A 26,865-nucleotide genomic window follows, 5' to 3' on the forward strand; every position below is an offset into this window, starting at 1 on the left:
GTCAGTGCTGGCGGCCGAGTGCCTAAAAGCAAGTCCATGGAGGCTGCCCTGTGCCAGCCACAGGGAGGGGGATTCCCTAAGAGGAAGCCAAGCCCCCCAGCCCGTCTCTCTTTCTCCAGAGCCTCTGGATTGCCTTTGGCAGCTTGGAGGCAGCTGCGCCCTGCCAGGGGCCAGGGCGCTCCAGTTGTACACACGCGCTCCTTCCTGCCCATATCATACCCCAACTTTCAATTTGGAGAAGTAAATATGCAATTTTTTCCCTTCCCTGTAATTTTCCCTGCTGTGGATGTCAGAGCAGCTGGGAAATGTGAATGGCTTAGTGCTTGCTAAAAGTAAAAGGAAGTTGGCCGTGCAGCGCTGTGCATTCTTGGCTGCTCTTGGCAAGACCCAGTGGATCTACTAGGAAAAAATGGTCTCTAAGCTATAAGTCAGGGGAGCGCTTCACTGGAATAACCCATGTCTTCCCCTTCTATTAGCAAAGCAATGAGGGAAGGGGGAGGACGCATGCGTAAATGTAGCACAGATGTTAGTGAGGGGAGTGTATTTGCTTACACAGCCAAACTTTCTGCATTTTCCTCTGGAGGCTTCCAAACCTTCCTGTCTCCGTGGCTGAAGGTCAGGACAGTCTGTGATGTAAGCTTTGTTGGAGAAAAACTGGGGCTGGCAGGGAGTGAGACAGGTTTAGAATCAGACGGATCTGGGATGGCTGTAATTTATGGTGTAACCTTGACATGTTTGGTCTCCCTGAGCCTTTGTTTTGTCCACTGGGAAATAGAGAGGCAGACTGAGAGATGTACACCTATCTTTCCAAGGAGGGCTCGCTGACCTCACACTGAACAAGCAGTCAACACCCGGACTCAGCTGCCAGTTCCTTCGGGATCTGCCTCAGCTGCAGCAGGCCGCCTCACCTGAGGGCACACCCTTCCCTGGGTGACCCACACCCAGTCACAGAGAATGCTGGATGTAGAAAAGTCAGCCATTGCTGTCTGGCATTGCAGGATGCATCCACAAACTGTGCCTGCTGCAGGGTGCTCCCACAGGCTGGACCCACTGCAGGGTGCTCCCACAGGCTGTGTCTACTACAGGCTGCTCCTGCAAGCTGTGCCTGCTGCAGGGTGCTCCCAGAGGCTGTACCCACTTCAGGGTGCACCCACAGGCTGTATCCGCTGCAGGGTGCTCCTGCAGGCTGTACCCACTGCAGAGTGCTTCCACGGGCTGGACCCACTGCAGGGTGCTCTCACAGACTGTGTCTACTGTAAGGTGTTCCTGCAAGCTGTGTCTACTACAGGGTGTTCCTGCAAGCTGTGCCTGCTGCAAAGGTGTCCTGCCCACTTCAGTTTCCGGCCTCTCCCCTTCACAGTGTTGGTCCTTAATAAACACTTACACCTCTGAACGGTGTCTCAGCTCCTTCTCACGGAGAACCAGATCTGTGACAAATAAGGGTAATGATTTTCACTTCAAGAAGTGATTGTGAAGCAAGCTAAGTGGGCTACTTCTATAGTGTCCTGAGTAGTCTCTGAAACATTACCAAAGCAAGATAAATATCTGTTCCGTTTTTCTTTCCTTCCTCTAAAAAACCACGCAAGTCTATTCTGGGATTCGAGCATGTGTTCCTAACCTGTGCTTTGTAAGATGGGCTGTGGAAACGTCCAGTGAGACAAGTAGCCCTGGGCTCACTCAGAGGCCTGTGCTGGGGGGGGGGGGGGAATGTGTGATTATAGCCAAGGACGCTGGTGCTAGTCTCACATCTGTGAAGTTCACTATCCGTGCATCCCGTCAGCCCTTCTCAAGGATGCTCACTGAAAAGAGATTGAGCGTGCTGATGCTCTTCTGTCATAATCGCCGTGTGTCCACGGGGTAATTCATAAAGGAGTTGGAGATATATTGAAATTCAATATTGTTTTAGTCCAAATCAATATTAATAATTGTTTGCATGTTTAAAGCGCAATTTGCAATTGAAAAAACGCACAGAGATCGGCCGGTAGCTGCTAACACATCAAATTTTCCTATTAAAGGAATAGTCTCCTAACTTTAAGATGTTTCATATACACAATAAGGGCTGACGCTGGCCCATGACAAGAGCTTTCTGTTATTTATGGGCGCAGTGTTACAGTTCATTTCCACTAGGCATGAACTGAAAGGCCAGAAATTTTTAGGATTTATTTTATGTGCATGAGTGTCTGCCTGCACGTGTAGAGGCACTTACAGTGCCCACAGAGGCCAGAAGAGGGCATTGGATCCTCTAGAACTGGAGTTAGAGATGGTTGTGAGCCACCATGTAGGCGCTAAGAATCGAACCCAGGTCCTCTGCAAGAGTGGCCTGTGTTCTTAACCATGGAGCCATCTCTCTGGCCCCAAGGACTTTTAATTTTAAGTTCATGATTTCTTAATTAAAAAAAACATTTTTAGGATATTATACATTGGTGCAGTTGCCCAGAACAACCTCCGCAAGTCCCGTGTGTTTCTCCTCCCGTTAGCACTATACACAGTTGTGTTGTATGACGGTACAGCATCACCGCCAAGGTATCCATGACGAGATGGCAAAATAGAGTTCGCTTCATCACCGAATGCAGTCCCAGGTTGCCCTTTAAAGTTCTTTAAAAATTAAAGATTTTTAAATGAAAAAGCTGGCCGTAGCTACATTATGATCCAAACCATTAGCCCGGTTTAAATGTCGGCTTTAACGCGATTTCCATCAGGAACCGTGTGGCCATGCACTTGGGAGGGGGACGGAGGAAGATCTCAGCTCCCAAACCATCCTGGATTCCATCACACGTTCTAGACCAGACTGAGCTACAGTGTGAGTCCCGGGCTCATTGTCCAGGTCCCAGAGATTTCTAGTTAACAGAGCGCAGCCCTGCCTGGGCTCCATGTAGTGCACGCATAAAACAATGGTCCCCTGGTACACAGCAGACCCAGGTGGCCTCGTGGCAGCCAGAGAGCCCTCTGGTAGAAAAATCTGGTTTTGCAGAATGCAAGAATATAGTGCACAGCTTAACACCACAGCTTGATACTACAGTGGTTGTCACGGACACCTGTGTCAAAGACCGAGCCGTCATGAAAGCAGATAGCTTGGCAGGACTTACTTGGTCCACGGGGATCCAGCTGCCTCTGCAACAGTGCTTTTTAGTAATGTTGAACTTTAGGGCGCAACCCTAGCAGCCTTGCAGGAGGTTTTGTATGGAAGTGGCTGAGAATCATGGTGAAGGACAGGCCTCAGACATGAGTGATGGACACCCTCTCCAGATGGCCGCTCATCCACCCGAAAATGGCAGTGTGGGCGTGGAAGCCACAAGATGCCTTTCTGTGTTCCCAGGCATTTGTCTCACCCGCAGAGCTGCTAGGGAGTTGGGTACTCATCCAGTTGATGGTTTGTCTGACGACAGATTGTGAGATGAGGAAATTTGAATCTTGAGGGTCTCACAGCTGGTTGGAGGGGAAGCCAGGCCCAGAACGTGAACTCCCTATCTGAGCTCAATAAAAACATAAATATATAAAACACGCATCCATAAAATGGACGGCTTTAACCTTTTTTTTCCCCCCGAGACAGGGTTTCTCTGTGGCTTTGGAACCTGTCCTGGAACTAGCTCTGTAGACCAGGCTGGTCTCAAACTCACAGAGATCTGCCTCCTCTGCCTCCCAAGTGCTGGGATTAAAGGCATGCGCCACCACCGCCCCGCTTTAACCGTTTTTTGAAAGCTTTATTTTCTGTGTATGTGTTTCCCTTGTCTTCATGACTTTCCTGCTCCTGTCATGAAGCACCTGACCAAGGCAACTCCAGAGGGTCAGAGTCCATGATGGCAGCAGGAACAGTTTGGAGCTCACATCTCAAACTGCAAGCAGGAAACAGAGTGGGCTGGGGTATCCTAGGGCTTTTGAAGTCTCAAAGACTGCCCTGTGACACACCTCCACCAACAAGGCCACACCTCCTAATCCTTCCCAAATAGTTCCACCAACTGGGCACCAAGCATTCAAGCATAAGAGCCTGGGTGGGGGCGCTGTTCTTATTCAAGCTACCATAGTCTGCATGTATGTGTGTGCATCACGTGTGTGCCTGGTGCCCAGGGAGTCCAGAGAAGGGTGTCAGATCCCCTGGAACTGGAGTCACAGGCTGTTGTGAGTCTTCCTACATGAGTGCTGGGACCTGGGTCCTTCTGCAGGAGCAGCAGGCACTCTGCTGAACCATGCTTCCAGTCCTATTGTTGCCATTTTCAAGTGTGCAGATCAGTGGCGTTAACTAAATTCACACTGGTTTGCCGCCATCACCATCATCTCCCTCCCAACCTTTTCATCTTCGCAGACTGGAGCTCTGTAGCCACTGTCCCCTCCCGGACCCAGGCAATCTCTGTCTCACCTGCTCTCCCTGAATTGACAATTCAGTATTTTGTGACTGGTCTAGCTCACTTTACATACATCTTCAGAGATCCCCTGGTGTTGATTTCAATTGTATGTGTATTTGGTGTGTGCTCACACGCCGACGCACGCATGTAAAGAAATTGTATGTGTATTTGGTGTGCGCTCACACGCCCACACACGCATGTAAAGAAATTGTATGTGTATTTGGTGTGTGCTCACACGCCCACACACGCATGTAAAGAAATTGTATGTGTATTTGGTGTGTGCTCACACGCCCACACACGCATGTAAAGAAATTGTATGTGTATTTGTTGTGTGCTCACACGCCCACACACACGTAAAGAAATTGTATGTGTATTTGGTGTGTGTTCACACGCCCACACACGCATGTAAAGGAGGTCAGAGGACAACTTTGAGGAGTTCCTCCTTTTCTTCGATTGCTTGGGTCCTAGGGCTCAAACTCCTGGAGTCGTGCTTGGGTCTCCACCCACTAAGCCATCTCACCAGCCCCTTTAGAGACATTTGATTGACATACATGAGCTCTACGTCTGTCTGTCCAGGGGTTTTCTAACGTTATCTTACAGTTGGGATGTTCGGTGGTTTGGCTTCATCAGCATGAAAGCACACCTCTGGGAGTGCTAAAGGAAGAATTTAGAGGCTGAGCTGAGCAGGGCAACAGATCCACCCTGAATGTGGGCAGCACCGTCCGTTCCTCGGCTAAGCTTCCAGATTGAACAAAAAGGGAGGGAAGCCGACTGAGCATCGACACCGAGGCTCTTGGCTACCCGACTGCCAAGGTACTGCAGCCAGCTGCTTCACGCTCTTCCATGGCTCTCCCGTGTTCACCTTCCACTGTGAGACAAAACCCTTCCTTCTCCACATCGCTCCTGTCAGGTCCTTTGTCATAACAATGAGAACAGTAACTAATACAAAGGGGTTGGAGGCCATCCATTTTATGATGTCTCTTTATGTAAATGTCTTCATGTACATTTGCATAACGACAAGAGAGAGGTCCTACATTTACCTTTGAAAACCTGATGTCTTCAAGCCCCATGTTGTGCCATCTTGAATGGATGAAAGAATTCCAGGTGATATCCTGATGGGCAGTGAGCCTTAGGCGTTTTTTTGAGGTAACCAACTCCATGGGGTTCGTTGGTGGCGTCCTGACTTCCAGACTTTTCTGCTGCCTTCGCTGGACTTGATTCCAGCCCAGACCCACTCAAAACAAACCCATAGCTCCCTGAAATGACCTTTTAAAATTCCAGGTTCGTGGTGTGCCTCTCTCCCGATGGCCCCCAACACTTCCATTTATTAACTCATGCGCATTCCGCTTGCGCTGCTGCTATTGATCACTTCTCTGGTGCCACGCTCGGTGCTCAGCCCTGGGAATGCAGAGATGGGTAGTGGGCAGGAGCGTCCCACCCAGAACCCATGGCTCCATGGAGCCCAGTGGGCTGCAACAGAAGCTCAGAGCTTCAGGGTTTGGGGGTGCTGGGATCTGCCAGGGTTGGGGTAAGGAGGGACTCGGTTGCTCTATCTTTAGAATTCCTGCTCTCTGCCCAATGGGTGTGGATTGCCCAGAGCAGGTGAGAAGTACTAGGCGGAACGTGTACCTGTGGTGTACCTTGTGACTGCTGCTTCTTTGACCAGGTCCATGGCAGTCATGAGTTTTCCGAAATCCTTCAGCCTTTAGGGAGACTCTGTGTTTATCCTGGGAGGGGATGGTGAGTCTGGACTGCGGTGCTCACAGGGGCTTCAGAGACAAAGTTCGGGGATCTACAAACCCGATTTACAGTGTAACCTCCACAATAGGGAGCCATTTCTCTGACCTGCAGAAGCTTCTGCATGGGGTAGATCGGAGGGAACCTGACCTTATAACAGACCTAGGACGGTGAGTAATTCGAAACCTCCCCACCTATCCAACCGTGGTGCAGATGAGCTGTGCTGGGTTCCACGCATCTTGGCCTTGGGAATTTCAGGACTGCATCCAACACCCCTGAGGCCCAGTTGGTAGAGGAGGGCTGGAGCATTTTGGAGCCTGCAGTCCTGCCTCAGAGTCTTCTTCAAGCCATCCCGTCTTCGTCACCGAGCGCTGCAACTTTATGCCTATGCATAGAACTGGAGAAACGAGTCCCAGAGTTTGGAGCCGCTACCGCCGCTGCTGCCGCTGTTAGAGCAGGTTTTAATTAGCTGCCGGATTTTAATGAGCTGAAATCAAGGAAGAGCCCCATCTCAGAAGTAAGCGGGAGCCACGCACACAAGGAAAAACTAGTCAGACAAAAAACAAACGGAGGTGGTGCTCTCAGGGGACTGGGCCGTGGGCTCCCTCCGATCGAGGAGCATCCAAGGCCAGGAGGCCGAGGAGGGTAACCGAGGGGCAGCTACCTGTGCCCAGCTGCAGGAGTGGGAAGAGCCAGGTGCCAGGTCCGCTCTGCCACTGCCGCAGAAGGCACGGTGCCGGATTCAAGGTGACGGCAGTGCCTGGCTCCATTCTCCTCAAGTTGCCATAGCAGCCTGTCTCCCGACGATCAGCATCTCCCGAAGCCCTCAGCTGGGAGGGACCGCATTGTTCGCTCCTGCCCGTGTGAGAAGGACACACTGGGACAGAGAACTTTCCTGGGCCTGGGGCCCGCTGACCACGTGGGTGTCCCCAAGCTGTCTGGAGTGAGATGTACGGGTGGGTCTCAACAGCCAGAGGACCCAACAGCGAGAGGGGGGTCCTCTGAGTGGCTGAGAACAGCATCCCGGCCGCGGAACAGCCACAGCCAGACGTGTCCTTGGAGTCTTCCATGTGTCCAGCTGTCGCCACTGGAGGTGCGTGTGTTTTGGCTGAATTCTCAAGTCCTTGATTATACCCTGAAGTCAATTTCCCCAAAGAGACATTTTTTTAAAAAAAAATCAAATAAATAAGGAGATGGGAGAAATCTTCAGCCTTGCCCCTGGATCCCAGGAGGTGTAACATTAATTGGATCTTTTCTTTCTTAAAGTAAAAGTCGGTGACGCCATTTAGGCCTTGGGGAAAGAAACCACTAGAAGGCTTTGTAATTTTGAGCAGGGCCAAATACTCAACCAGGCTGTGTATTTTTCATGCCTTAACCAAGCCCCCTGCAACCTCTTCTTCATTGCCAATAATCTGAATTTTCTTCTTGTCTGTTGGTTTTGGAAAAGGATGCAGGGAGATGAGGGATCCTTGCACTTGTCACCAAGGCAGAGTGTAATGTATGTGGTGAGGACAGGGCAGTCCCAGGTGGCAGCCGAGGTCTTGCAAATGTATTTTCATGGCCCAGGGCAGCCAGGCCATGGCCTGTGACACATTGTTATATGGAGGCCCAAGGCAACAGCTGGACTCAAAGAAAGGGGAGACAAATGACCTCTGGGCCAGCATCTCCCCGTTGTCTTGAAAATAAGTGTGACTAAAGAACCCTGGGGGGGGGGGCTATGGGGGAGGGCTCAGAGATGTGTCCTCTGGAACATGCATTCTTGGGGCTTTGTAGGAAGAGGGGCCTTGTAGATTCCAGGATGCTGGTCCCCTCCTAGGACATTACTGATCTAGTCAGATTGCAAGCCACTTCCTCCGGAAGCTAGGCAGCTGGCCTTCTGATTCTCATTTGCATGGAGCCAGGAGTTGGCTGACCCTATAGTCCCTAGTGAGGGCAAACATGGAGAACAGGATCCCAGGAGGAAAGGCTGGGGATGGGGCTCAGAAGCTGGGTGGGAAGCCACGTGATGCTGGTAGGTGTTTGTGTGCTCTCCAGGGTCTTTGAAATGGCAAATGTACAGCTGAGTCTCCTGCCTCCTCTCCTGGTCCCAAGGCCATGAGCAGCCACATCCTGTCTCCATGAGTAGATTTAGTGTGAACAGATTCGGGGTACAATGGCAGAACCCATTTAGTTGTTGACAGAAGCTTGCAGTGGCTGTAATGGTGGCCATGTGACAGATGGGGGAAGAGAGGGGATAAAGCCACTTTCTGGAGTCACATCTAACAGCGCCAGACTGGAACCAAGCAAGGCAGCGATCACAGGGGATTCCGAATCCCCTTCTTTGTCTATCAGATAGCCTTGGCGGTGACCCCGTGGGACCTTATTAGCCGTCTTCACAGGTGTCTCGGTGCACTGAGCGTAATTTGTCCTTTCTCTCTTCTTTTCTTCCTCTGTATTGGTTAGGTTGTTGTTGTCACCTGACAATGCCCAACAGACAGTGTAAAGGTGGACAAGTTTGTCTTGGCTGCTGTTTCAGAGAGTTCAGTCTCTAGTGGCTTTGTCCTGTGAGCTGGGATAGACATCGTGGCAATGAGTACAGTGGTGGAGGAGGGTCTTGACCTGTTGACAAACAGGAAGGGGATAGAAAGAAAGGTGGAAAAGAAAAGGAGGTGGCAGCCAAGGACCAGGCATTCCTAAAGGCCCACTCCCCACTTCCTTCAGCTAGGTCTCCTCTTCTAATGTGTCTACAATGCCCCACCACCAGGGACCAAGCCCAAAGACTTGAGCCTTTGGGAGCCTTATCCTCTGTAAGAATTATTTTCCTGTCAGAGACCACCAACTTTCCTTCTGGTTGTCCTCAGTTGTCCTCCTCGGGAGGCTGGCGTGATCGTAGGAAGCATGCCGACATCATAGACGGTGAGCCATTGATGTAGATACCAGAAGGAGTGAGGGCATGTATGCCTCCTTAGGGCACCTGCTCCAGTCTACAGTTGGGGTGAGGGTGTCAGCTTGCCTAGAGAGCTGTCAACTGCCTCCTCTACCTCCCCTGCGGGAGTCCGTCCTCTGCTGTGCTGCTGCAGAAAGTCATTTCTACCCAATCAGCTGCTTTCTAGGACCATTTGGTTTCATCAGGGGCTGTGGCAACTGCTGCTCCTGGGGGGGGGGGGTAGTGCCCAAGGATACAAAGATGAAGACAGGATACTAGCATCCCTGTGAGAGGGAATAGCCCCACCCATCCATTCTGGGTCGCTTACACTCTCCCTGCATCCGGAGACCGACAGCGATGAGCCTGGCTCTTCGCACCCTTCTTAGAGAAAGGAAACCAGGGCATGCTCTAGGCGTCTATGTGGAAGGTGACTTCATCTTTTAGGAAGTTGTGAAATTTAAAAGATGCGTCTCTGGCTCTGTAAGACACTGATTAGACACTCAGGACAGTTCTACTACAGGGAGCCCCAGCTGTACCCAGGTCTGAGGCTTGGGGATCTATGATTCTCCATCTGGGCATACTGTGAGCAAGGCAGGATTCCTTATGCCACATCTCAGAGATGATAGGCAGCAGAAGTCCTTTTTTTTTTTAGGGCAAGGTTGTTGCACAGAGGTCGGGGCCTGCTCAAAAACCCCAGAGCAGGCTCTACCGATAAACTAAGCCCTGCTTGTTTCTGCTTCCTAAACATAAAAGCTGGGAGGTCGTGGGAACCACCTGCTCCGCACAGTGCAGGGAGCCCGGCGCCAGGCGCATAGAGGCCTGCGGCAGGTTAATTAAAGTTAACTGAGTGAAAAAATAATTACAGAGACCGCAGAGTGGAGAAACCCGAGCCTGGAATTTATACTCCTCGGTTCCTAAGCTTTTCTGAAAATCAATCTAGTCCTTGGGAATTCTTTTCTGGGCACAGAGAACGGCAGAGACGGACTTTATAAGTTTTGCTTTCCGCTTAAGGGTCTGTAGGCTGTACACAGAGAGACAGCGTTGTGTGCTGGGTCCTGTGGCCTTGGGTGGCATCAGCTTCCTTTGGTACTGCCCTGTGCTGGGGTGGGAAGATCTTTGCAGACTCCTTAGGTGGAAATAAAGGGTATCCTTTGGTTTGTGGACAGGCCATTAATATAACCTAGCTCTGTTTCAGGCTTCCTGCCTGGCCAATGTATGAGGCCAGCATCTTGCCATACCCTAATAGACCCGTAGGGAAGGTCCACCACACCTTCCTTACAGTGCTCTATCAAACCCTCTGAAATGAAGAGCCAACATAAAACTTCCTCCCTATGTCCTCTGTCCTTCTAATTACCTCTTATGTGTGTGGGTGTTTTGCCTGCGTGTGTCTGTGCACCATGTGCATGCAGTACCTATAGAGGCCAGAAGAGGGCACCAGGTCCCTTGGAAATGGAGTTAAAGATGGTTGTGAACTGCCACGTGGGTTCTGGGCTCAAACTCAGGTTCTCTGAAAGAGCAGCCAGCGCTCTTAACCACTGAGCCATCTCTCCAGCCCCAAGCTCTTCTCTTTTGAGTTTGCTTCTCTGAAGTATTTTATCACAGCAATGGTAAAAGTGATTAGCACTCTGAGGCCATTTGTCCAAATACCTGGTGGGATATGAGTCCCTGCAGTTGTGTGGATGTGGGTAGAATATTGTGTGTGTCAGAGATCTACCTGCCTACGCCTGCAGCAGGCGTCTTGGGAACTTCCCCTCTTCTTACTTCCGCCTGGCCCACACAGTCTTGGCTTAGGCTCCACAACCTTCTGAAATAGCACCGATATTTGGGGAGTAGGTGTTCAAAGGCATGAATCTGTTGGGGACATCTCAGACTGAAACCATGGTGAGGTGTACCTGTCTGTTAAAGAAAATGTTGTGTAGGGTGGTGGTGGTGTGCACCTTTAATCCCAGCACTTGGGAAGCAGAGGCAGGTGGATCTCTGTGAGTTCGAGGCCAGCCTGGTCTACAAAGTGAGTCCCAGGACAGCAAGGGTACATAGAGAAATCCTGTCTCAAAAAAATAAAAAAAAGAAAAGATAAGAAAAGAAAAAATAAACCCCAAAATTGTTTTATTATTTTATGGGTATGAATGTTTAGCTTTTGTGTATGTCTGTGTATCATGTGCATGCAATGCCTGTATATGCCAGAAGAGGGCATCATAACTCCTGGAATGGATGGTTGGGAGCTGCCACGCGGATACTGGGAACTGAACCCGGATCCTCTGGGAAAATAGCCAATGTTCTTAAACACTGAGCCATCTCTCCAGCCCTGGGGTGTGCCTGTCTTGATCCGCAATCTGGTCCAATTCAGGGCCATTTACTTGTACTCAGTGGAGGGCCTTCCTTCTGCTCTTCTGGTAGACCCAAGGTGAACAACTCACTTGTGCTTGCCCTGAGTCTGCAGGTGCCAGAGGAGCAAGCAGGGATGGAGGGCTGTGAGCCACCTCTGATGGGAACAGGTATTTCCTGAGGAGCTCACAGCTGGGCAGGGCAGGTGGTTGTCACTGGTTACCACCTGTGACTGTCAAAGTTCTCACCACGAGAGATTGTGTGTGTCTCTGTGGCTCTATGGCAGGTTCAGACAGGAGACCCTTGGAGGGTGCAGGACCCCATTCAGCCTCCGGGGGCTTCAAGAGGTGGGCAGGCATGGTGGTGCATGTCTGTAATCCCAACACCCAGGAGATTGGGGGGAGGGGATTATTAGTCTGGGACCACTCTGGGCTGCATAATATGTCCCTGTCCAAAGGGAGGGAGAGAGGGAAGGAGACAGAGAGCTCCAGGGCAGGTTGGAGAATCCAGCGGCTGCCCTATTGTCGCTACAGTGATAGGGGCCGCAACCTGCCCAGGTATCCTCCACTGAAACAGACTTCTTCCCTTCCGTCTCATAGACCTCAGCCTGATGGATGTCTGGTGCAGATAATGAGGAAAGAACGTGCCTTTTACACCCAAGAGGTGACCCCGGAGCGTGCCCCGGATGACTGCGCGACCTGGAACAATGCGGCTAGCCTGCATGTTCTCATCCATCCTGCTCTTTGGAGCTGCGGGCCTCCTCCTCTTCATCAGCCTACAGGACCCTGTAGAGCTCACCCCGCAGCAGGTTCCAGGTAAGCCCTGAGGCTGCTGGCTACGGTCCAGGCCTCGTGCAGACCTTCATGGTGGCCCTGGTGTGTTGGCACTGGGGGACAACGGTCCTGGTAAACAGAGAAGGGGCCCTGTATTTCCCCTAATGGTGTTGGTGTCCGTGTGGGAGTGGCTTTCTGAAGGCTGATCACCAGTTTCAAAGTTATGGCTTCCTTAGCTGTTGAGCTGCAGTCGGGGATGGAGAGGCTGCCCACCTGGTTTGCGGTCTTCAGTGAATCTCTGATGCACAGAAAATTCTGCCAACTCTTGGGGCATCTAACGCATTGCTCGGGATATCAGGGGATAAATATCTAATTTTCTAAGATGTTCCTGGGAATTGAACCCAGGGCCTTGTGCCCTGATCATTTTGTATTGTTTTTATTTTTGAGACAAAGTCTGGCCTCGAACTTGTGAACCTACGTCATCCTCTTGAGTAGCTAGGCTTATGGGTCTCTACCACCAGTCTTCTTTTGAAATTTTTTATTGTAGCAGGGCGTGTTGGAGCACACCTTTGGTCCCAGCTCTTGAGAGGCAGAGGCAGGTAGATCTCTGTTGAGTCTGAGCCAGCTTGGTCTATATAGCAAGTTCCAGGTCAGCTAGGGCTATGTAGTAAAGTTTCCATGGCAAAAATAAATAAATAAATAAAAAGTTACATCAATGAATTAATTTGTTTATTGGCCTACGGGCATGCTGTGGAGGTCTGAGGACAGACAACCTTTCGGAGCTGATTCTTTCCTTCCTTCATGTAGTTTCTGGGGATTGAACTCAAGCTTGGGGGCAAACACCTGTCCGGCTGAGCCACCCATCTTCCCAGCCATCCCCAGCCATTGTCATCTTCTTGAACTCACAAATCCAGAGTGTGACTCAGTTTCGCTATCTAGCCCTGGGATCCCCTTTGAATCTGACCCCTCTGGCTTGGAACAGAAACTCAAGGGCATCCTGGCTTTGTGAGTCTGAGACCCGCTCCTACCACACCCCCATCTCTCTGTGCCCTGTGACCCATTAGAGCAGCCACTGTCTGTCTGCTGGGGGTGGTGGGGCACAGTGAGAGCAAGGTGTGGAGCAGAACACTTAGGGCAGACGGAACATGGGAAGAGGAGGTCTCCGGGGCTCCTGGTGCTAGATATGACGGAGCTGGGAGTCACAGGCGTGGGGCTGAGGCCGGAGGTTAATCTGCTTTGAAGGAAAAGGAAGCCTGGGCTTCCAGACCACAGCACTCTCAGAGGTCCCTTGTGAAGACTCCCAGAGATGTGTTTTCTCCCCCGGGACACACTACTTGCAGGGACAGGATAAAGAGATGCAGAGGTCAGAGGTTTCAGCAGATGGCTTCCTGTGACACTCCCGCCTGCAGCCTCACACAGGACGGATGCATGCCTGCTCCAGCCGGGAGCTCTCCCCAGCTCTGGCCCCCTTTCTTTGTACCACCTCATTGTTTTGCTTCTGTAAACTGGAGCCTTGAACCACTATACAGTGGCCTTGAGCCCACATTGAAGGCTAGGGGCGGGGCGTCAAGATGGAAGGAAGAAACACACTTAGAGGCCAGAGCCGATCTGGACCTGGCAGCGGCTGCCAGAAGCCCTGCGTGGGGGAGGCTCATCAATTATGCCTTTCATCACAGGCGGGGAGCGAGAAACAGGTTCAGTTGCAGGCCCTGGAAACAGCGGGCAAGCCACTGTGCTGATGCTTGCCTGGGTCAACCCCTCCAGCTGGCGGCTGTCAAAAAGTGGGTCTGGCTGCTCCCCAGCCTGAGGAAGCAAGTGTGCGTGACTGAGCTGGCTCCTTTGGGGACTTTGTAGCCTCTCAGGAGCCCTAGGATAGCAAGAGACACTGAGTGAGCACAGCTGGGTCCCGCAGGACAGTGCCATCGCAGAGCAGGAAATTGGTCCCTGCGACTGTTTGTAGTCCTTTGCGAAAGGAAACCAGGGAGCTTGAAGACTCTTGGACGAATGATGCTATAGGCTTCCGGGGAACGCCTTTGTGTGTGCTTACAGTGCACATGCAGGCAGGATGTTCAGGTATCTGGTGTCTGCACTGTGTGGGAGGGACCAAAGAGGAAAGGTGGAAGTGTATGTATGGTCTCTATCTGGGCCAGGGTATGGGTCCCTCTGCGGTTCATTCCTGGGACAGGTGAACCTCGCCAGGTGAACGTCTGCTTGGCTGGTCCTAGGGTATGCCCTGCCATGCCAATAATCAGGTGGCAGAGCGGAACCCTTAATTTCACAGGCACTGGATTCCCGCCCCTCCTTCCAGCTTGCTTTGCTCTGAAACAGTGCACAGATGTGTGGATTACAGGTGGGTGGGAACCACAGTACAGCTGGGAGCTCTGGGACAGAACGGCATGGCACGGTGGAGGGGGGCATGGCACTGTGGAAGGGCGCTTGAGCCTCACACCGGCAGGTTGTGAAGGGTCACGTGACGCTCGGGATGCGCATCTGCTGTGGTGCACAGAGCCAGGTGAGGAGCATGGGCGGGTCTTCACTGTGACATCCTTCCTATTGGCAGATGCAGGCTGGCCGCCCTCACGACGTGCTATGTGCTGGGCAGCCCTGGCGGTCTGCGGAAATCACACCAAGCGCAGTCATAAAACTTTAAGTAATGCTTACGTTACTTTCCCTGAGCGAAGTGGTCCTGACACGAGCTGTTTGTGTTGATTTGTTACTATTCATTTATTCCTTCCCTGTACTTCTCACAGCAGCCTAATTGTGATTCGGTACCAAGAAAGCAATATCAAAGTAATTTTCCACAACATTAGTTACAATTTTCTTCTGATCCTTCAAGTGAAACAACCCCATCCTGTTGGCGTCTCTGAGCATATAAACCTTGATTACATTTATCTGTTGGAAACCAGTGCTTACCACGTGTATGCGCCCAGTCACGTGGCGGGTGGCCCCCAGGGGCCCCTGACGCAGCCTGGGAGTTTCCAGGCACTGCAGGCTAGCAGGCTATCCTGTCGGCAGGAACACCAGAGGGACTAGAACACAGTTCCGCACCGTGGCAGAAGCTTCGCTGAGACTTAAGGCGTGAGTTCTGTGGATTCAAGCATCAGGAACCCAGCTTGAGAAAGGGAAGTGGAGTTCTTATGTGTGTGTGGTTCCTGGGATCCGACACAGATCTGATATCATGAGCACAGTTACTAGATGTTAAAAGCATGTTGTTGTGGGTTGCTTTCTGTTGCTGTGATGAGCACAATGTCGGGGTGCAAAGGGAGCAATGTTGGGGTGCAAAGGGTTGATTTCATCTTATAGCTCCCAGGTCACATCTGTCTCTGAGGGAAGGTAAGCAAGAATTTCAAGGCAGAAACCATGGAGGAATGCTGCTTGCTGGCACTCTCTCCCTCTTACTTTAGCTGACTTTCTCTATGGCCCCCTGCGCAGAGATGGCTCCCCCATAGTGGGCTGGACCTGCCTACATCGATTAACATTTAAGAAAACGCCTTATAGACCATGGTCACAGGCTAATCTGGTGGAACGAGTCTTCCGGTAGGGTTCTCTCTTGCCAGGTGACTAGGTTTGTATCAAGTTGACAGATACAGTTAGCTACGACACATCTTCTGGGGCCAGCTCGCCCGCCTCAACTTAACGAGGGCATTTAAAAGAATCTTACAGAATTACCAGCTTTGGTTAAGGTGTTTTCTTTTTTTAAGAGTGTTCTGTTTTACGTTAGCCCCTTTGAAACAGAACTAAATACATGACAGAAACAACTGCTTCAGCTCCTGTTTTCAGTCCATCACGGGTGGGGTGGGAAAACATTGCAGCCAGAGCTCAAGGCAGAGACCCTTCATATGCTGAGAGACAGGAAGCTGAGAACAGGGACTGAAACTGGACGGGGGTGTTCGTGCTAAAATTCCATCCCCGGTGGCACACTTCCTCTAGCCACACTGTCTACAGCCCTCTCAAGACCTTCAAAATGGACCATAACCTGGGGACCCAGCATTCAAGATGCGCCTGTGGGTAACATCGTAGATCCAAACTATAATAGATAGGCACCCACTAGCCAACCTGCATTCTAAGATTAGATTTTCTTGTTTACTGGAGAATTCTACCTATCTAATTATAATTATTATCCAGTCTGCAAAATTGCCAGTCCTGAGGCCAGAGCTTCTGCCCCCAGTATGCTCATTTTTGTGGGGTTTATTGCTGCTGTTTGGCTTCCTTTATTTTTGTGATTATGTTTGCCATGGCTGGCCTTACATTCACAGCCCCCTTCTGTAACTTCTCCAATGCTTGCCGAAATTACCCAGCTAGCTAGGGAGGGTTATAACAACTTCTTCTTCTTCTTCTTCTTCTTCTTCTTCTTCTTCTTCTTCTTCTTCTTCTTCTTCTTCTTCTTCTTCTTCTTCTTCTTCTTCTTCTCATTATTATTATTATTGTTATTGTTATTATTGCAGTGCTAGGGTTCGAACCCAGGACCTAAAGCATGCTAGGCAAGCGCTCTACCACTGAGCCACACAACCTGCTCAGAAACTCACTTCTTGACACAGGACCAACCTTTATCTTCATAAAAGGCCAGAACTGGGGATAAAAGACTCAGCATAGGGGCTCTGGGGTCTTCAGAAGGCAGCATCTGCATTCACTTGGGCAGACAATTTCAGTAGCTGCCTTTCTCTGTGAACTGAGTGTTATAGGGAATGGAGATTAGAATGGTAGAATGGCCCCGGGAGCCTCCCCCACCCCAGCACTCCAGCCTGACCAGCTTGGCCCTATCCCTCCCTCCAGGCTTCTCTCCCCAGGTCTGACTTTTAAAATCCACACCATATATTGAACCAATTCACACATAAATATTTCAGTGTTTCTCGGTTCAAATGATAAGAAATTGATGTTTTTAACATTACTTCCAACCATCTTAGATTTCCTTAAAATTGTCCCACAGCTAAAGTAGGCAATCCATAAGAATCTGAGGCTGGAAAATCCAAAGTTTGGGGTGAGCCTGGACTATGTCCCTGCATCAAAACAAACAAGGACTTGTATGTCTAGTCAGTGTTGAGACTTAGTTGTCTCATAAATATAGACATGTGTATCTCTAGTGTCTCATCCAATATCCAGCTGCAGTCACACGTCATAATTGCCTTATGAACACTTTAAATCTCTCTCCACATCTAAGTTTCTTTCTTTTCCTATTTTTTTCAGGATGTTGGGTCATGGGTCGTTTAGAATGTACCCATTTCAATTGCTTGCACCTATTTCTCCTTTATTCCTTGTACTCTGCACACAGTTAGGAAAACCTTGTGCAGCGAGCACATGTAGATTCAGTCTGGCCCCGCTTTGCTTTTTATCAAAAAAGACAGGAATTCACACGTGGCTCGGTGATCTGTCAGGCAGCTCACGTCCTCCGGCTCTCTTGTGATGTCCATGCCAGTGGTCATGCCTCCATCTGCCCCTTTTTCAGGGGTCACACCGGGACCTCTCACCCTCATCCCGTCATTCCTTTTCCTTCGCTTATATGGGGTGGAGACCGTCTTCATGGGGCCAGGTGAGTTGTTGCCGGCCACCCATGAAGCTGAACTGAATGTTGGATCGATGGCTTGATTGATGTAATAAAAAAGCAAATAGTGTTAGACTTGGCAGTGCATGGCTGACATTCCAGCACTAGGGAGACTGAGGCAAGAAAATAGAGAGTTCTGAGTTCAAGACCAGCCTAAGGTACAGAACAAGACCTTGTCTCAAAAAAGAAGGGAGAGAGGGGAAACTGATCTTCTCAGACAGAGTCTGTTTATGTACTTTATCATATCTTTAAAAATCTTTTAAACTACATCTATCTATCTATCTATCTATCTATCTATCTATCATCTATCTATCTATCTACTTGTGGGGACATTATGACATGGGGTCCCTCTAGAGGTTTGAGGACAACCTTCAGGAGTCACTTCTCTCCTTCCACCATGTAGGTTCCGGGGATTGAACTCCGGTCATTAGACTTAGCAGCAGTCACCTTTACCCACTGAGCCATCTTGCCAGCCCATGTTCTTTACTATTTGACTTCTGCACAGTGGCTTTCGCTAAAGTAGGCTCTCCCTACATTTCAGGGCTCTCTGCTCTTTCCCAGAGTGGAGTAGCCGTGATTGAGGTAGCATAGTGATAGCCCTGTTCTTTTTCCTAGGATCCCTGGTTTAGACAAAGGGATAGCCACTGATGGCTTCTCGGTCTGTGTGATACCCTTAGACCGCGGTACTGAGAAAAAGCATTTTAGAGCAAACATTGCCAACATCGACAGGGCATTCACCATGTGCAAAGTATCATGCTAAGCAAATACTTAGTTTTGTTTTGTTTTGAGAATGGGTCTCTCTGTGTAGCCAAGGCTAGTTGTTCTAGAGCTTGCTAATAACCCAGGCTGGCCTTGAACTAGATCCTGCTGTCTCAGTCTCCCAAGTGCTGAGATTTTAGGTATCCACCGCCACACCACAGTATGGTTCTTATAACCATGGTTTCTGTTGCCGTGCGCTGAATGCTTGCTAAGTAGCTCAGACACAGGAACAATGACCAAACACTGCCAGGCTCTGGCCATGTGGCGGACACTATCACAGGCGTCTTAGATGCCTATGACTCTATAGAAGCCCTTGGTGAGACCAGTGAGGTCAGAGAGGTGAAGAACCATGCCCAAGGCCACACAGTTTCCAGGCCTCAGCTGGCCTGTGCCTCTAAGCATCTGCCCCACCCCCCATCCCTTTCCCAATCCCCTTGACCCCTCTTCCTCACACGCAGGCCACTGGCATCACCAAGGCCCAGGCCCATAGCACTGCCCAGTGTTGATAAAGATTTGGAGGCCAGAGAGAGTGTGGCACGTGGCTGGGGGGCAAGGGAGAACATCACCTATGCCTGAAGAATCATCCCAGCCCAGCAACCCCCTTGGGACATGATGGGGAGGAGCCAGCCTTTGCCTCAGGGTATGGGAAACTGGAGACTCTGGAACAAAGTGTGGAACATTCAAAAATTCACTCTAGGATTGCACAGATGACTCAGTGGTTAAGGGTGCCTGTTGCTCTTGCAGAGGACCCGAGTTCAGTTACCAGTATCCATGTCAGGCCACTTACACCTGACTGTAATGCCTGCTCCAGGGGATCCAGTGCTCTCCAGCCTCTGGGGAGACCTTTATGTATGTGTGCGTGTGCGCTCTCTCTCTCTCTCTCTCTCTCTCTCTCTCTCTCTCTCTCTCTCTCTCTCTCTCTCTCACACACACACACACACACACACACACACACACAAATACAAATAGGTCTTTTACTTTAAAAATAAAGCTCATTCTAGTGGCTTCGTGAGATCGGGAGTATGGGGTGACAAGGCATACTTACGCAGGACAGCTGAGGATGGCAGATTCAGCAGATGGGAGAGCACAGGCCTGGGGAAGGCAATGGGAGAAGAAGAGATTCAGGGGTACAAAGTAGTTTCTTGTGTCATTGTTGAGCCTTACTTAGTCCAGGATGGTGGTTTTTACCAGTGTTGGGTGAAACAGGAAACAAAGGCTGATTTTTGTTTTGTTTTGTGTTTTTATTTTTTGAGACACAGGGTCTTCCTATGTAGCTCTGGCTGTCCTGGAACTCACTCTGTAGACCAGGCTGACTTTGAACTCACAGAGAGCAGCCTGCTACTGAGTGCTAGCATTAAAGACATGTGCCACCATGTCTGCCTTGAGAAAGGCTAGTTTTTAAAATATTTTTAGTGTGTGTGTGTGTGTGTGCGCGCGCGTGCGCACGCATGCACCTGGTCATCTGTACACACACCAAGTGCGTGCAGATGCCAGATCCTTTAGCACTGGAGTTGCAGCTGGTTGTGAGCTGCCCAGCACGGGTGCTGAGAAGGGACCTCTGGTCCTCTGCTCCGGCAGCCAGCGCCCTCAAACTGAGACATCTCTCCAATCCCTGTGTTAGTTATGCCTGTGTTGCTGCTGCAAATGCCTGGCAGATACAATTTAAGGAGGGAGGGCTTGTTTGGGCTCATGGTGTCAGTGAGTTTCAAATCATGATTGAGGGCGGAGCACTAGAATGTTTCTGTCCGCAGCAGTGGGACGTCCAAGCAGTAACTACTCATCTCATAGTAGACCAGGAGTAAGAGAGAAGCATGTTTCCTCCAAAGCTCTCCCCTCAGGACCTGCATCCAAACCCAGACCCACCTCTTAAAAGCTCGACAGCCTTCAAAACAGTGCTGCTAACTGGGGATAGTGTGTTCAAAACATGAGCCAGCAGCGGAGGGCTTTTCAGGTTAAACTGTAACAGAGACCGGATACAGTTCCCAGTTGTTGTGCATGTGCAGAGCTGGTGGCCTGATGTGTGGGAGGATGAGGAGAATGTGGAGAGCGGTGTCTGGGATTTCCAACCGTGGTGGATGCATATGGAGGGTACCGTTTTCCAGGGTAACTCCAACAGGAAAGGGCAGGGGCCATGGCTTCTGTTGCAGGCGTAGGGAATCTGAGATTCTGGGTATAGTTAAGTGTTTTTGTTGGGACCACAGGCTCCCTAGTAATAACACAGAGACTTATTAATTTTAAAAGCTTGGCCATAACTTAGGCTTGTTACTAACTTACAACTTAAATTAACCCATTTCTTTCAATCTACATTCTTTTACGTGGCTACGGTTACCTTTATTCTGGTACTTCCTCTAAAGTGCCTGGTGTCTCCTCTCGACCCCGCTCTTCTTCTTCCTGGCATGAACTTGACCCTGAAAATCCTGCCTAGCTATTGGCTGGTTAGCTTTTTATTAAGCTAATCACAGTGACTACCTCACACAGTGTACAGGAATATTCCATAACATCGGGGCAGCGTATGAGGAGGTGTCCTGTAACCTCTCTGATAAGGGCCTGAACACCCACAGGCTGTTGGGGGTTCCTTCTGCCTCCATACCCTCTTTATCGCTCGAGGTTGGGGTCCTGGGGCCAGTGAGGGTGTACCGGGCTGTCGGGGAGCCCTGTCCTGGAAGATGAGCTGCTGTCTCTGTAGACACAGGCCTGTACTGGACGCTGCCCGTATTCCTTGTTGCCAAGGTTAGGATTAGGCTTCTATTCTGTCCTGGGACATAATCACCCCATCTGGGTTGCCGGGCTATGCAGCTGGGGAAAGAGACCCATGCGTGGCTGTCTGTACAGGGACCCCACAAGGTCCAGCATTCTGAGGAGGGTGAGGGATACAAGGAAACGTGCCTGAAGGAGACTGGATAGGCTCTGCTTCCAGGAGCATACAATCTGGGGATCAAGACAGAGTCTTGAGCATTTCCCTAGAGGGCCCCTAGGGCATGTGGGAGAAGCATAGCCCTGTCCCGGAGGGGGCTAGTAGAGAAATAAACTGGTGTCACTGGAGCCACAGTGGTAGCACCCCGGAAACTCACAGCCAGTCCATCAAAGTGCAGTGACCCCCTACACCTGTGCCCCAGCACTGACCCTGTGAACCCTGTCCTCTCAGAGCTGGGGTATTGAAATCCACAATCCTCCCAGGACTGAGGAGCCAGCCCCCTCCTGTTTCCATGGAGCTGCTGCTCTCCTCAAACAGGTGGATTTTACTGGAATCCTCCGGAGTCTGTTTCCCTGAAGCCGTTTTCTAACGGCATTGCGGAACATCGTATATATTTCCTCTAAACCTTGTGAGGCTGACACATCCTTGTTGTGACTGTGAATATCAGAAGTGACATGTAATTGCAGTGATCCATCCTGTTAAGTAGCTGGCAATATATCATTGCAAAATCAGCCGGGCTGGGACTCTCAGATCCCAGTGTTTCTAAACAATAGACCTGTACCATCTTCAGACTCACTGAGCACCGCCCACAGCTCAGCAGGCACACCTCGCCCTCCCTTGTCTCACCTTCCTGGGACCTCAGAGACGCATTTTCACTCTGGGGCAATTTACACACTTGGTCTTCAGTTCTCCCGGGACATCCCCCATGCATCGTATAAAAATAACGCAGCCAGGCTCTCCCAGCCAGGGCTGTGGGAGGGGAAACCAGGCCAGCTGTTCCGTCTAGGTTCATGAGGCCTTACCATTCCCGACCCTTCGAATCAAGGAATCCTTGTATAGATTCTTCCTGGGCCAGCTCAGTCCTCACTGTTCAGCGGAAGGAAAAGGAAGGAAGGAAGGAAAAAGAAGGAAGGAAGGAAGGAAGGAAGGAAGGAAGGAAGGAAGGAAGGAAAGAAAAAGAAGGAAGGAAGGAAGGAGGGAAGGAAGGCAGGCTCGTTGTCCCCGGTGGTGGCACGTACTTGGGCGAGACTAGAAACACCAGTTTTTTGCACAAGGCAGGCTCCATTCACGCTGTATTCAATTCTAATTTAGACTGTGGTGTGAGGGGCAACCCTACAGCTGGGCAGAGGCCAGAAGTGAAGGCGATGTGGACACAGAGCCCTCTGTGGCCATCAGTTAGTGCTAGAAAGAGACAGTCTTCAAGTCTTCCAGGCTGGCAGAGTTGGGGGCTTTCCATGGTGCTGGTGTTGGAGCCTGTGTTAGTCGGGTTGTTTTGTTTGTTTTTTGTTTTTCAAGACAGGTTCTCTCTGTGTAGCCCTAGCTGTCCTGGAACTCACTCTGTAGACCAGGCTGACCTCAAGCTGGCAGAGATCTGCCTGCCTCTGCCTCCCTCCCGAGTGCTGGGATTAAAGGCGTGTACAACCACACCTGACATTAGTCGGTTATTTGTCACTGTGACCAAAATGCCCAGTAAAGCAGAAGAGGAAGGATTATGTGGACAAGTTTTCAGAGATTTTAACACATCAAGGTGGAAAGGTGTGGGCAGGACTGCTTACCTCATGGAGGCTGGGAGGGAGGAGAGAGCCTGGCTTAGCTGGTACATGCTCTTGTTGTACCCGAATCTCCTGCTTATGAGGTGGGCTTCCCTGTGCAGAATGGGGATTCCCTCCTTGGTCCATTCAATCAGCCTGTCAATCAAAATCAACCATCAGGGGCTAGAGATGGCTAACAGTGCTTAGGGCTCTTGCAGAGGAACTGGGCTCAGTTTACAGTGCCCGCAGAGCAGTTCGCAACTGCTTCTGGCCTCTGGGGATACCTGGGCACATAAACTTACCCAGGGATACACACTTTATATATGCATATGTATTAATATGTTTGTATTATAGATTATGTTAACTATATATACCATTGTAACTGGGCCTACTGGCATAGGTTTGTTGCAAGGAGGCCATTTATTTGTCCTGGCCGCCCAGAACTGAAATAACTACACAGAAATTGTATTAATTAAATCACTGCTTAGTCCATTAGCTCTAACATCTTATTGGCTAACTCTTACATCTTAATTTAACCCATTTCTGTTAATCTGTATCACCACGTAACAGTGGCTTATCTGCAAAGATTCTTTTTTTAAAAAATATTTATTTATTTATTATGTATACAATATTCTGTCTACATGTATGCCTGCAGGCCAGAAGAGGGCAACAGACCTTATTACAGATGGTTGTGAGTCACCATGTGGTTTCTGGGTATTGAACTCAGGACCTTTGGAAGAGCAGGCAGTGCTCTTAACCACTGAGTCGTCTCTCCAGTCCCTGGCAAAGATTCTAACTGGCATCTGTCTCAGACAGAGGGTCCATGGCTTCTTCCTCTGCCTGTTCTTCACAGCATTTTGTTTAGTTTTCCCCACCTAGTTCTGTTCCCCTATAGCTCTGCTATAGGCCCAAAGCAGTTCTTTTATTAACCAAAGAAAGCAACACATAGACAGAAGGACCTCCTACACCATGGGTTTATAATTCTAACTACTAGAAAGGCTGAAGCAGGCAAACTGCAAGGTCTGGATTACAGAGTGAGTTCAAGGCTATCTTGGACAATTTAATGAGATGTCAATTCAAAGTCAAGGGTAGCTGGGCAATAGCTTAGTGGTAGAACCCTTGTCTAGCATACATGAAGGCATGAAGCTCTAGGTTCAATCCTCAATACCAAGGTGGGAAAAAATCTGTTTTAACAAATCAACTGTGGAGAAGGCTCAATGGTAAGAGTGATTCTGCTCTCGTTAGAGGACCTCAGTTCAGTTCCCAGTACCTAGGTCTGGTGGGTCACAACCACCTGTAACACCAGTTTCCGGAGATCTGACACCCTTGTCTGGCCTCCACACACATTAGCAGAAATAAATCTTTAAAAGTAATTAGCCATTGCACCCCATCCTTGAATTCTCCTGTGTATCCATGGAAATCCTGGTGGGCCTGCCTTCTCATACTTCCTGGGAGGCCCTGACTTTGGGGGACCCACTGTGTCTACAGCTAGTCATTCTGTCCCATACTCTCTCCCCTGAGCCTAGACCATTCCTGTAACAGCTTTGGCTTCCCAACACCTCCTTCCTTCATGATGTCCCCATGTCCTGGGTCCCCCATCCCCCTGCAGGTGGGAATGTTCGAGTCATCCTGCAGAAGACACCCCCGGGTCTTCAGCCAGCGCCTCACTTTCCTTCGGTGCCTTGGAATATGCTAAATGAAAAATAATGAGCGTGTAGGAACTAATAACAGGAATCACCTAATTAAATTAGGAAACAGACATCATATTACTGTAATCTGAAAATTGATATTAATAGAAAACGGTCCCAGCATTGTTATGCTAAAGGTTCCTAGGGGTGGGGAAATTAGAAGAGAAAACAGAAGAGACGAGTGGGACAGTCGTGGCTGATAGACGTGTGACTTATGTTTGCAGGGAGCTACGGCAAAACGCTAAAAATAGAAGCCGTGTCATTGTGTGGGTTTCATGAACTAATGGACAGAACTGGCTTTGAGAAACCGCACAGCTACACATAGGTACAGGATGATAATTCATAAAAAAAAAAATACGGTGTAATTAAGCCTCAGGATGTGTGACAGTCTTGTTTTGGGGGTGCCAGGCTCTGACTTGGGCACCCTTGCCCTATGTGCCTTCACTCTGTGAGTTGCTAACCTCCACGTAGGCTTTTTTTTTTTTTTTTTGGTTTTTTGAGACAGGGTTTCTCTGTAGCTTTGGTGCCTGTCCCAGAACTAGCTCTTGTAGACCAAGCTGGCCTCGAACTCCCAGAGATCCGCCTGCCTCTGCCTCCCGAGTGCTGGGATTAAAGGCGTGCGCCACCACCGCCCGGCCAACGTAGGCTTTTTTAAGTAGCTGCATAACATAGGAATTGACAGGCCTAGATTCTGACTCAAATCTGGGCATGGCCCATTCTGTCCCTGCCTGTTGCCTTAATGTTAGGGTCTGGGTCTTCTATTTTTTTATGGTAATCTATTTTTTCCCCAAGGACCTTTCTTGACAGAACCCTACAGATTTTGGCAGCATCTCAACTCCCTAATTGCAGGACCCACTGCTCTGGTAATGAGACCCAGGCCAAAGACACCTTCTGAAATTACAGTCCAGCCAGGACTCTGGTCCCCATTGTGTGCCGGCCCGGGCACAGACCCATCGGGGCTGATGGTTCCAATGCCCGCCCTGTCCCCAGGTGGCCTGGTTTTAGATTCTTTCTCTCACAGTGCCTCATTGTCCCCTCCTATGCAAGGATGAATCAGACTGTTCTCATATAACACCAGTCACATGTCCAGAGGGGGTTCTTAGGTGTGGGGTGCCCTCTTTCCCACTCTGCCTGGGACAGAATGAATTAGAGAGTTGGAGAAGGAGGCAGAGGCTAGGACTGTGTGTGAGATGCCCCAAAATGACATCTAGTAGAATTGCCATGTCTGCACCAAGGCCTGGTGAGGAGCCCCATAAAGACAGAAGGCGGGGTGAATGTCCTACCTCACCTCCTGGACCCCACACCTATGCCTGTCCTCACCTGCTGACCGGGCACCTTCATGAACATCACCTGGCAGCTGAGACTCCAATCTCAAAGTGACATGAGGTTCCAAGAGAGGCAAAGGGAATACCCCCATGTTTGTCTTCCTTATCTGTCCCCTGTCCTCAACTTACCTGTCCTCAGTTCTCAGGCCCCAAACAGTGAGTGAGCCCTTTGAACACACAACAAACAGAACAAGACACCCTGTGGGAGGGTTATGCACCAGCCCCTCTCATTCCTGGGAACCCCATTCCTACGCTCAGGGTCCATGCAGATCTCTCTCCCTGACACTGTTTGCAGAATGCCTGGGGCCTCTAGGAGGACCTCGTTTAGGCCCAAAGCCCACTGTTACATGCCTGCTGATGTCCTCATTAGGGAGCTTACTTCCCGGATTCGGGGCTTGGCTGTTTTAACTCAAATCACCGTAGAGCTCTGCAGAAGATTCTCTCATTTAAATTTTTTATTTATATGGGCAAATAGGGGAGCGTGTTTGCACCCATTCTGTGGTCCCCAAATTCTGTGGTCCCCAACAGCAGCGGTCCGGGCCGCCCAAGACCGCTGGGACTCCAGGTTTCAGAGGGAAGTTGGGGCTGCCTTTCCTCCTGCTCTCAGGCCTGCTTGAGGAATTTCTCAGGCATCCTCAAAGGCCTGAAGCTCATTAGTAGAGTGGTCTGGCCTTGTCCAGGCTGTCCACCGAGCTCTGCTTGGTTGTCTGCAAGGCCAGCGAGTCCGGGTCCCTGCCAGTGGTTCTCTACCTGGATCAATGATCTGTGTGCCTTACAGCTTTTTCTCTTCCCCTCCTCTCCGCCTCTGCTTCTCTCTCCACCTCCTCCTCTTCTTTGAGACGAAGTTTCACCATGTAGCCGGGGCTGTTCTGCAGCTCTCTTTGTAACCTAGAAAGGCCTCAAATTTGACTCAGCTGCCCAAGTGCTGGGATTACAGGTATGTCCCACTATACCTGGACCTGACTGTATTTTACAGGATATTTACAGCTAAGACTGTAACACGTTTACCTGGATTCCCAAGGTCTCAA

The 26,865-nt window shown here is 50.1% G+C and overlaps 1 protein-coding gene across 3 annotated transcripts in view; it reads left to right on the forward strand.

Annotated features, from left to right (window-relative positions):
* Positions 1-26,865, forward strand: part of Chst8 (carbohydrate sulfotransferase 8) — a 135,956-nt gene that overhangs the window by 53,519 nt on the left and 55,572 nt on the right. For 2 of the 3 annotated variants that reach the window (XM_075984525.1, XM_075984522.1), the window contains exon 2: positions 11,907-12,122. In XM_075984525.1, the coding sequence (XP_075840640.1) occupies positions 11,993-12,122 (130 nt within the window). In that variant the 5' untranslated portion in view covers positions 11,907-11,992. Of the gene's footprint in view, positions 1-6,302; positions 7,171-11,906; positions 12,123-26,865 lie in introns of those variants that run through there. The other variant, XM_075984530.1, reaches the window with a different exon arrangement.

The sequence above is a fragment of the Microtus pennsylvanicus genome, chromosome 1, assembly GCF_037038515.1.
Source record: "Microtus pennsylvanicus isolate mMicPen1 chromosome 1, mMicPen1.hap1, whole genome shotgun sequence".
In the NCBI taxonomy this organism is placed as follows: Eukaryota; Metazoa; Chordata; class Mammalia; order Rodentia; family Cricetidae; genus Microtus; species Microtus pennsylvanicus.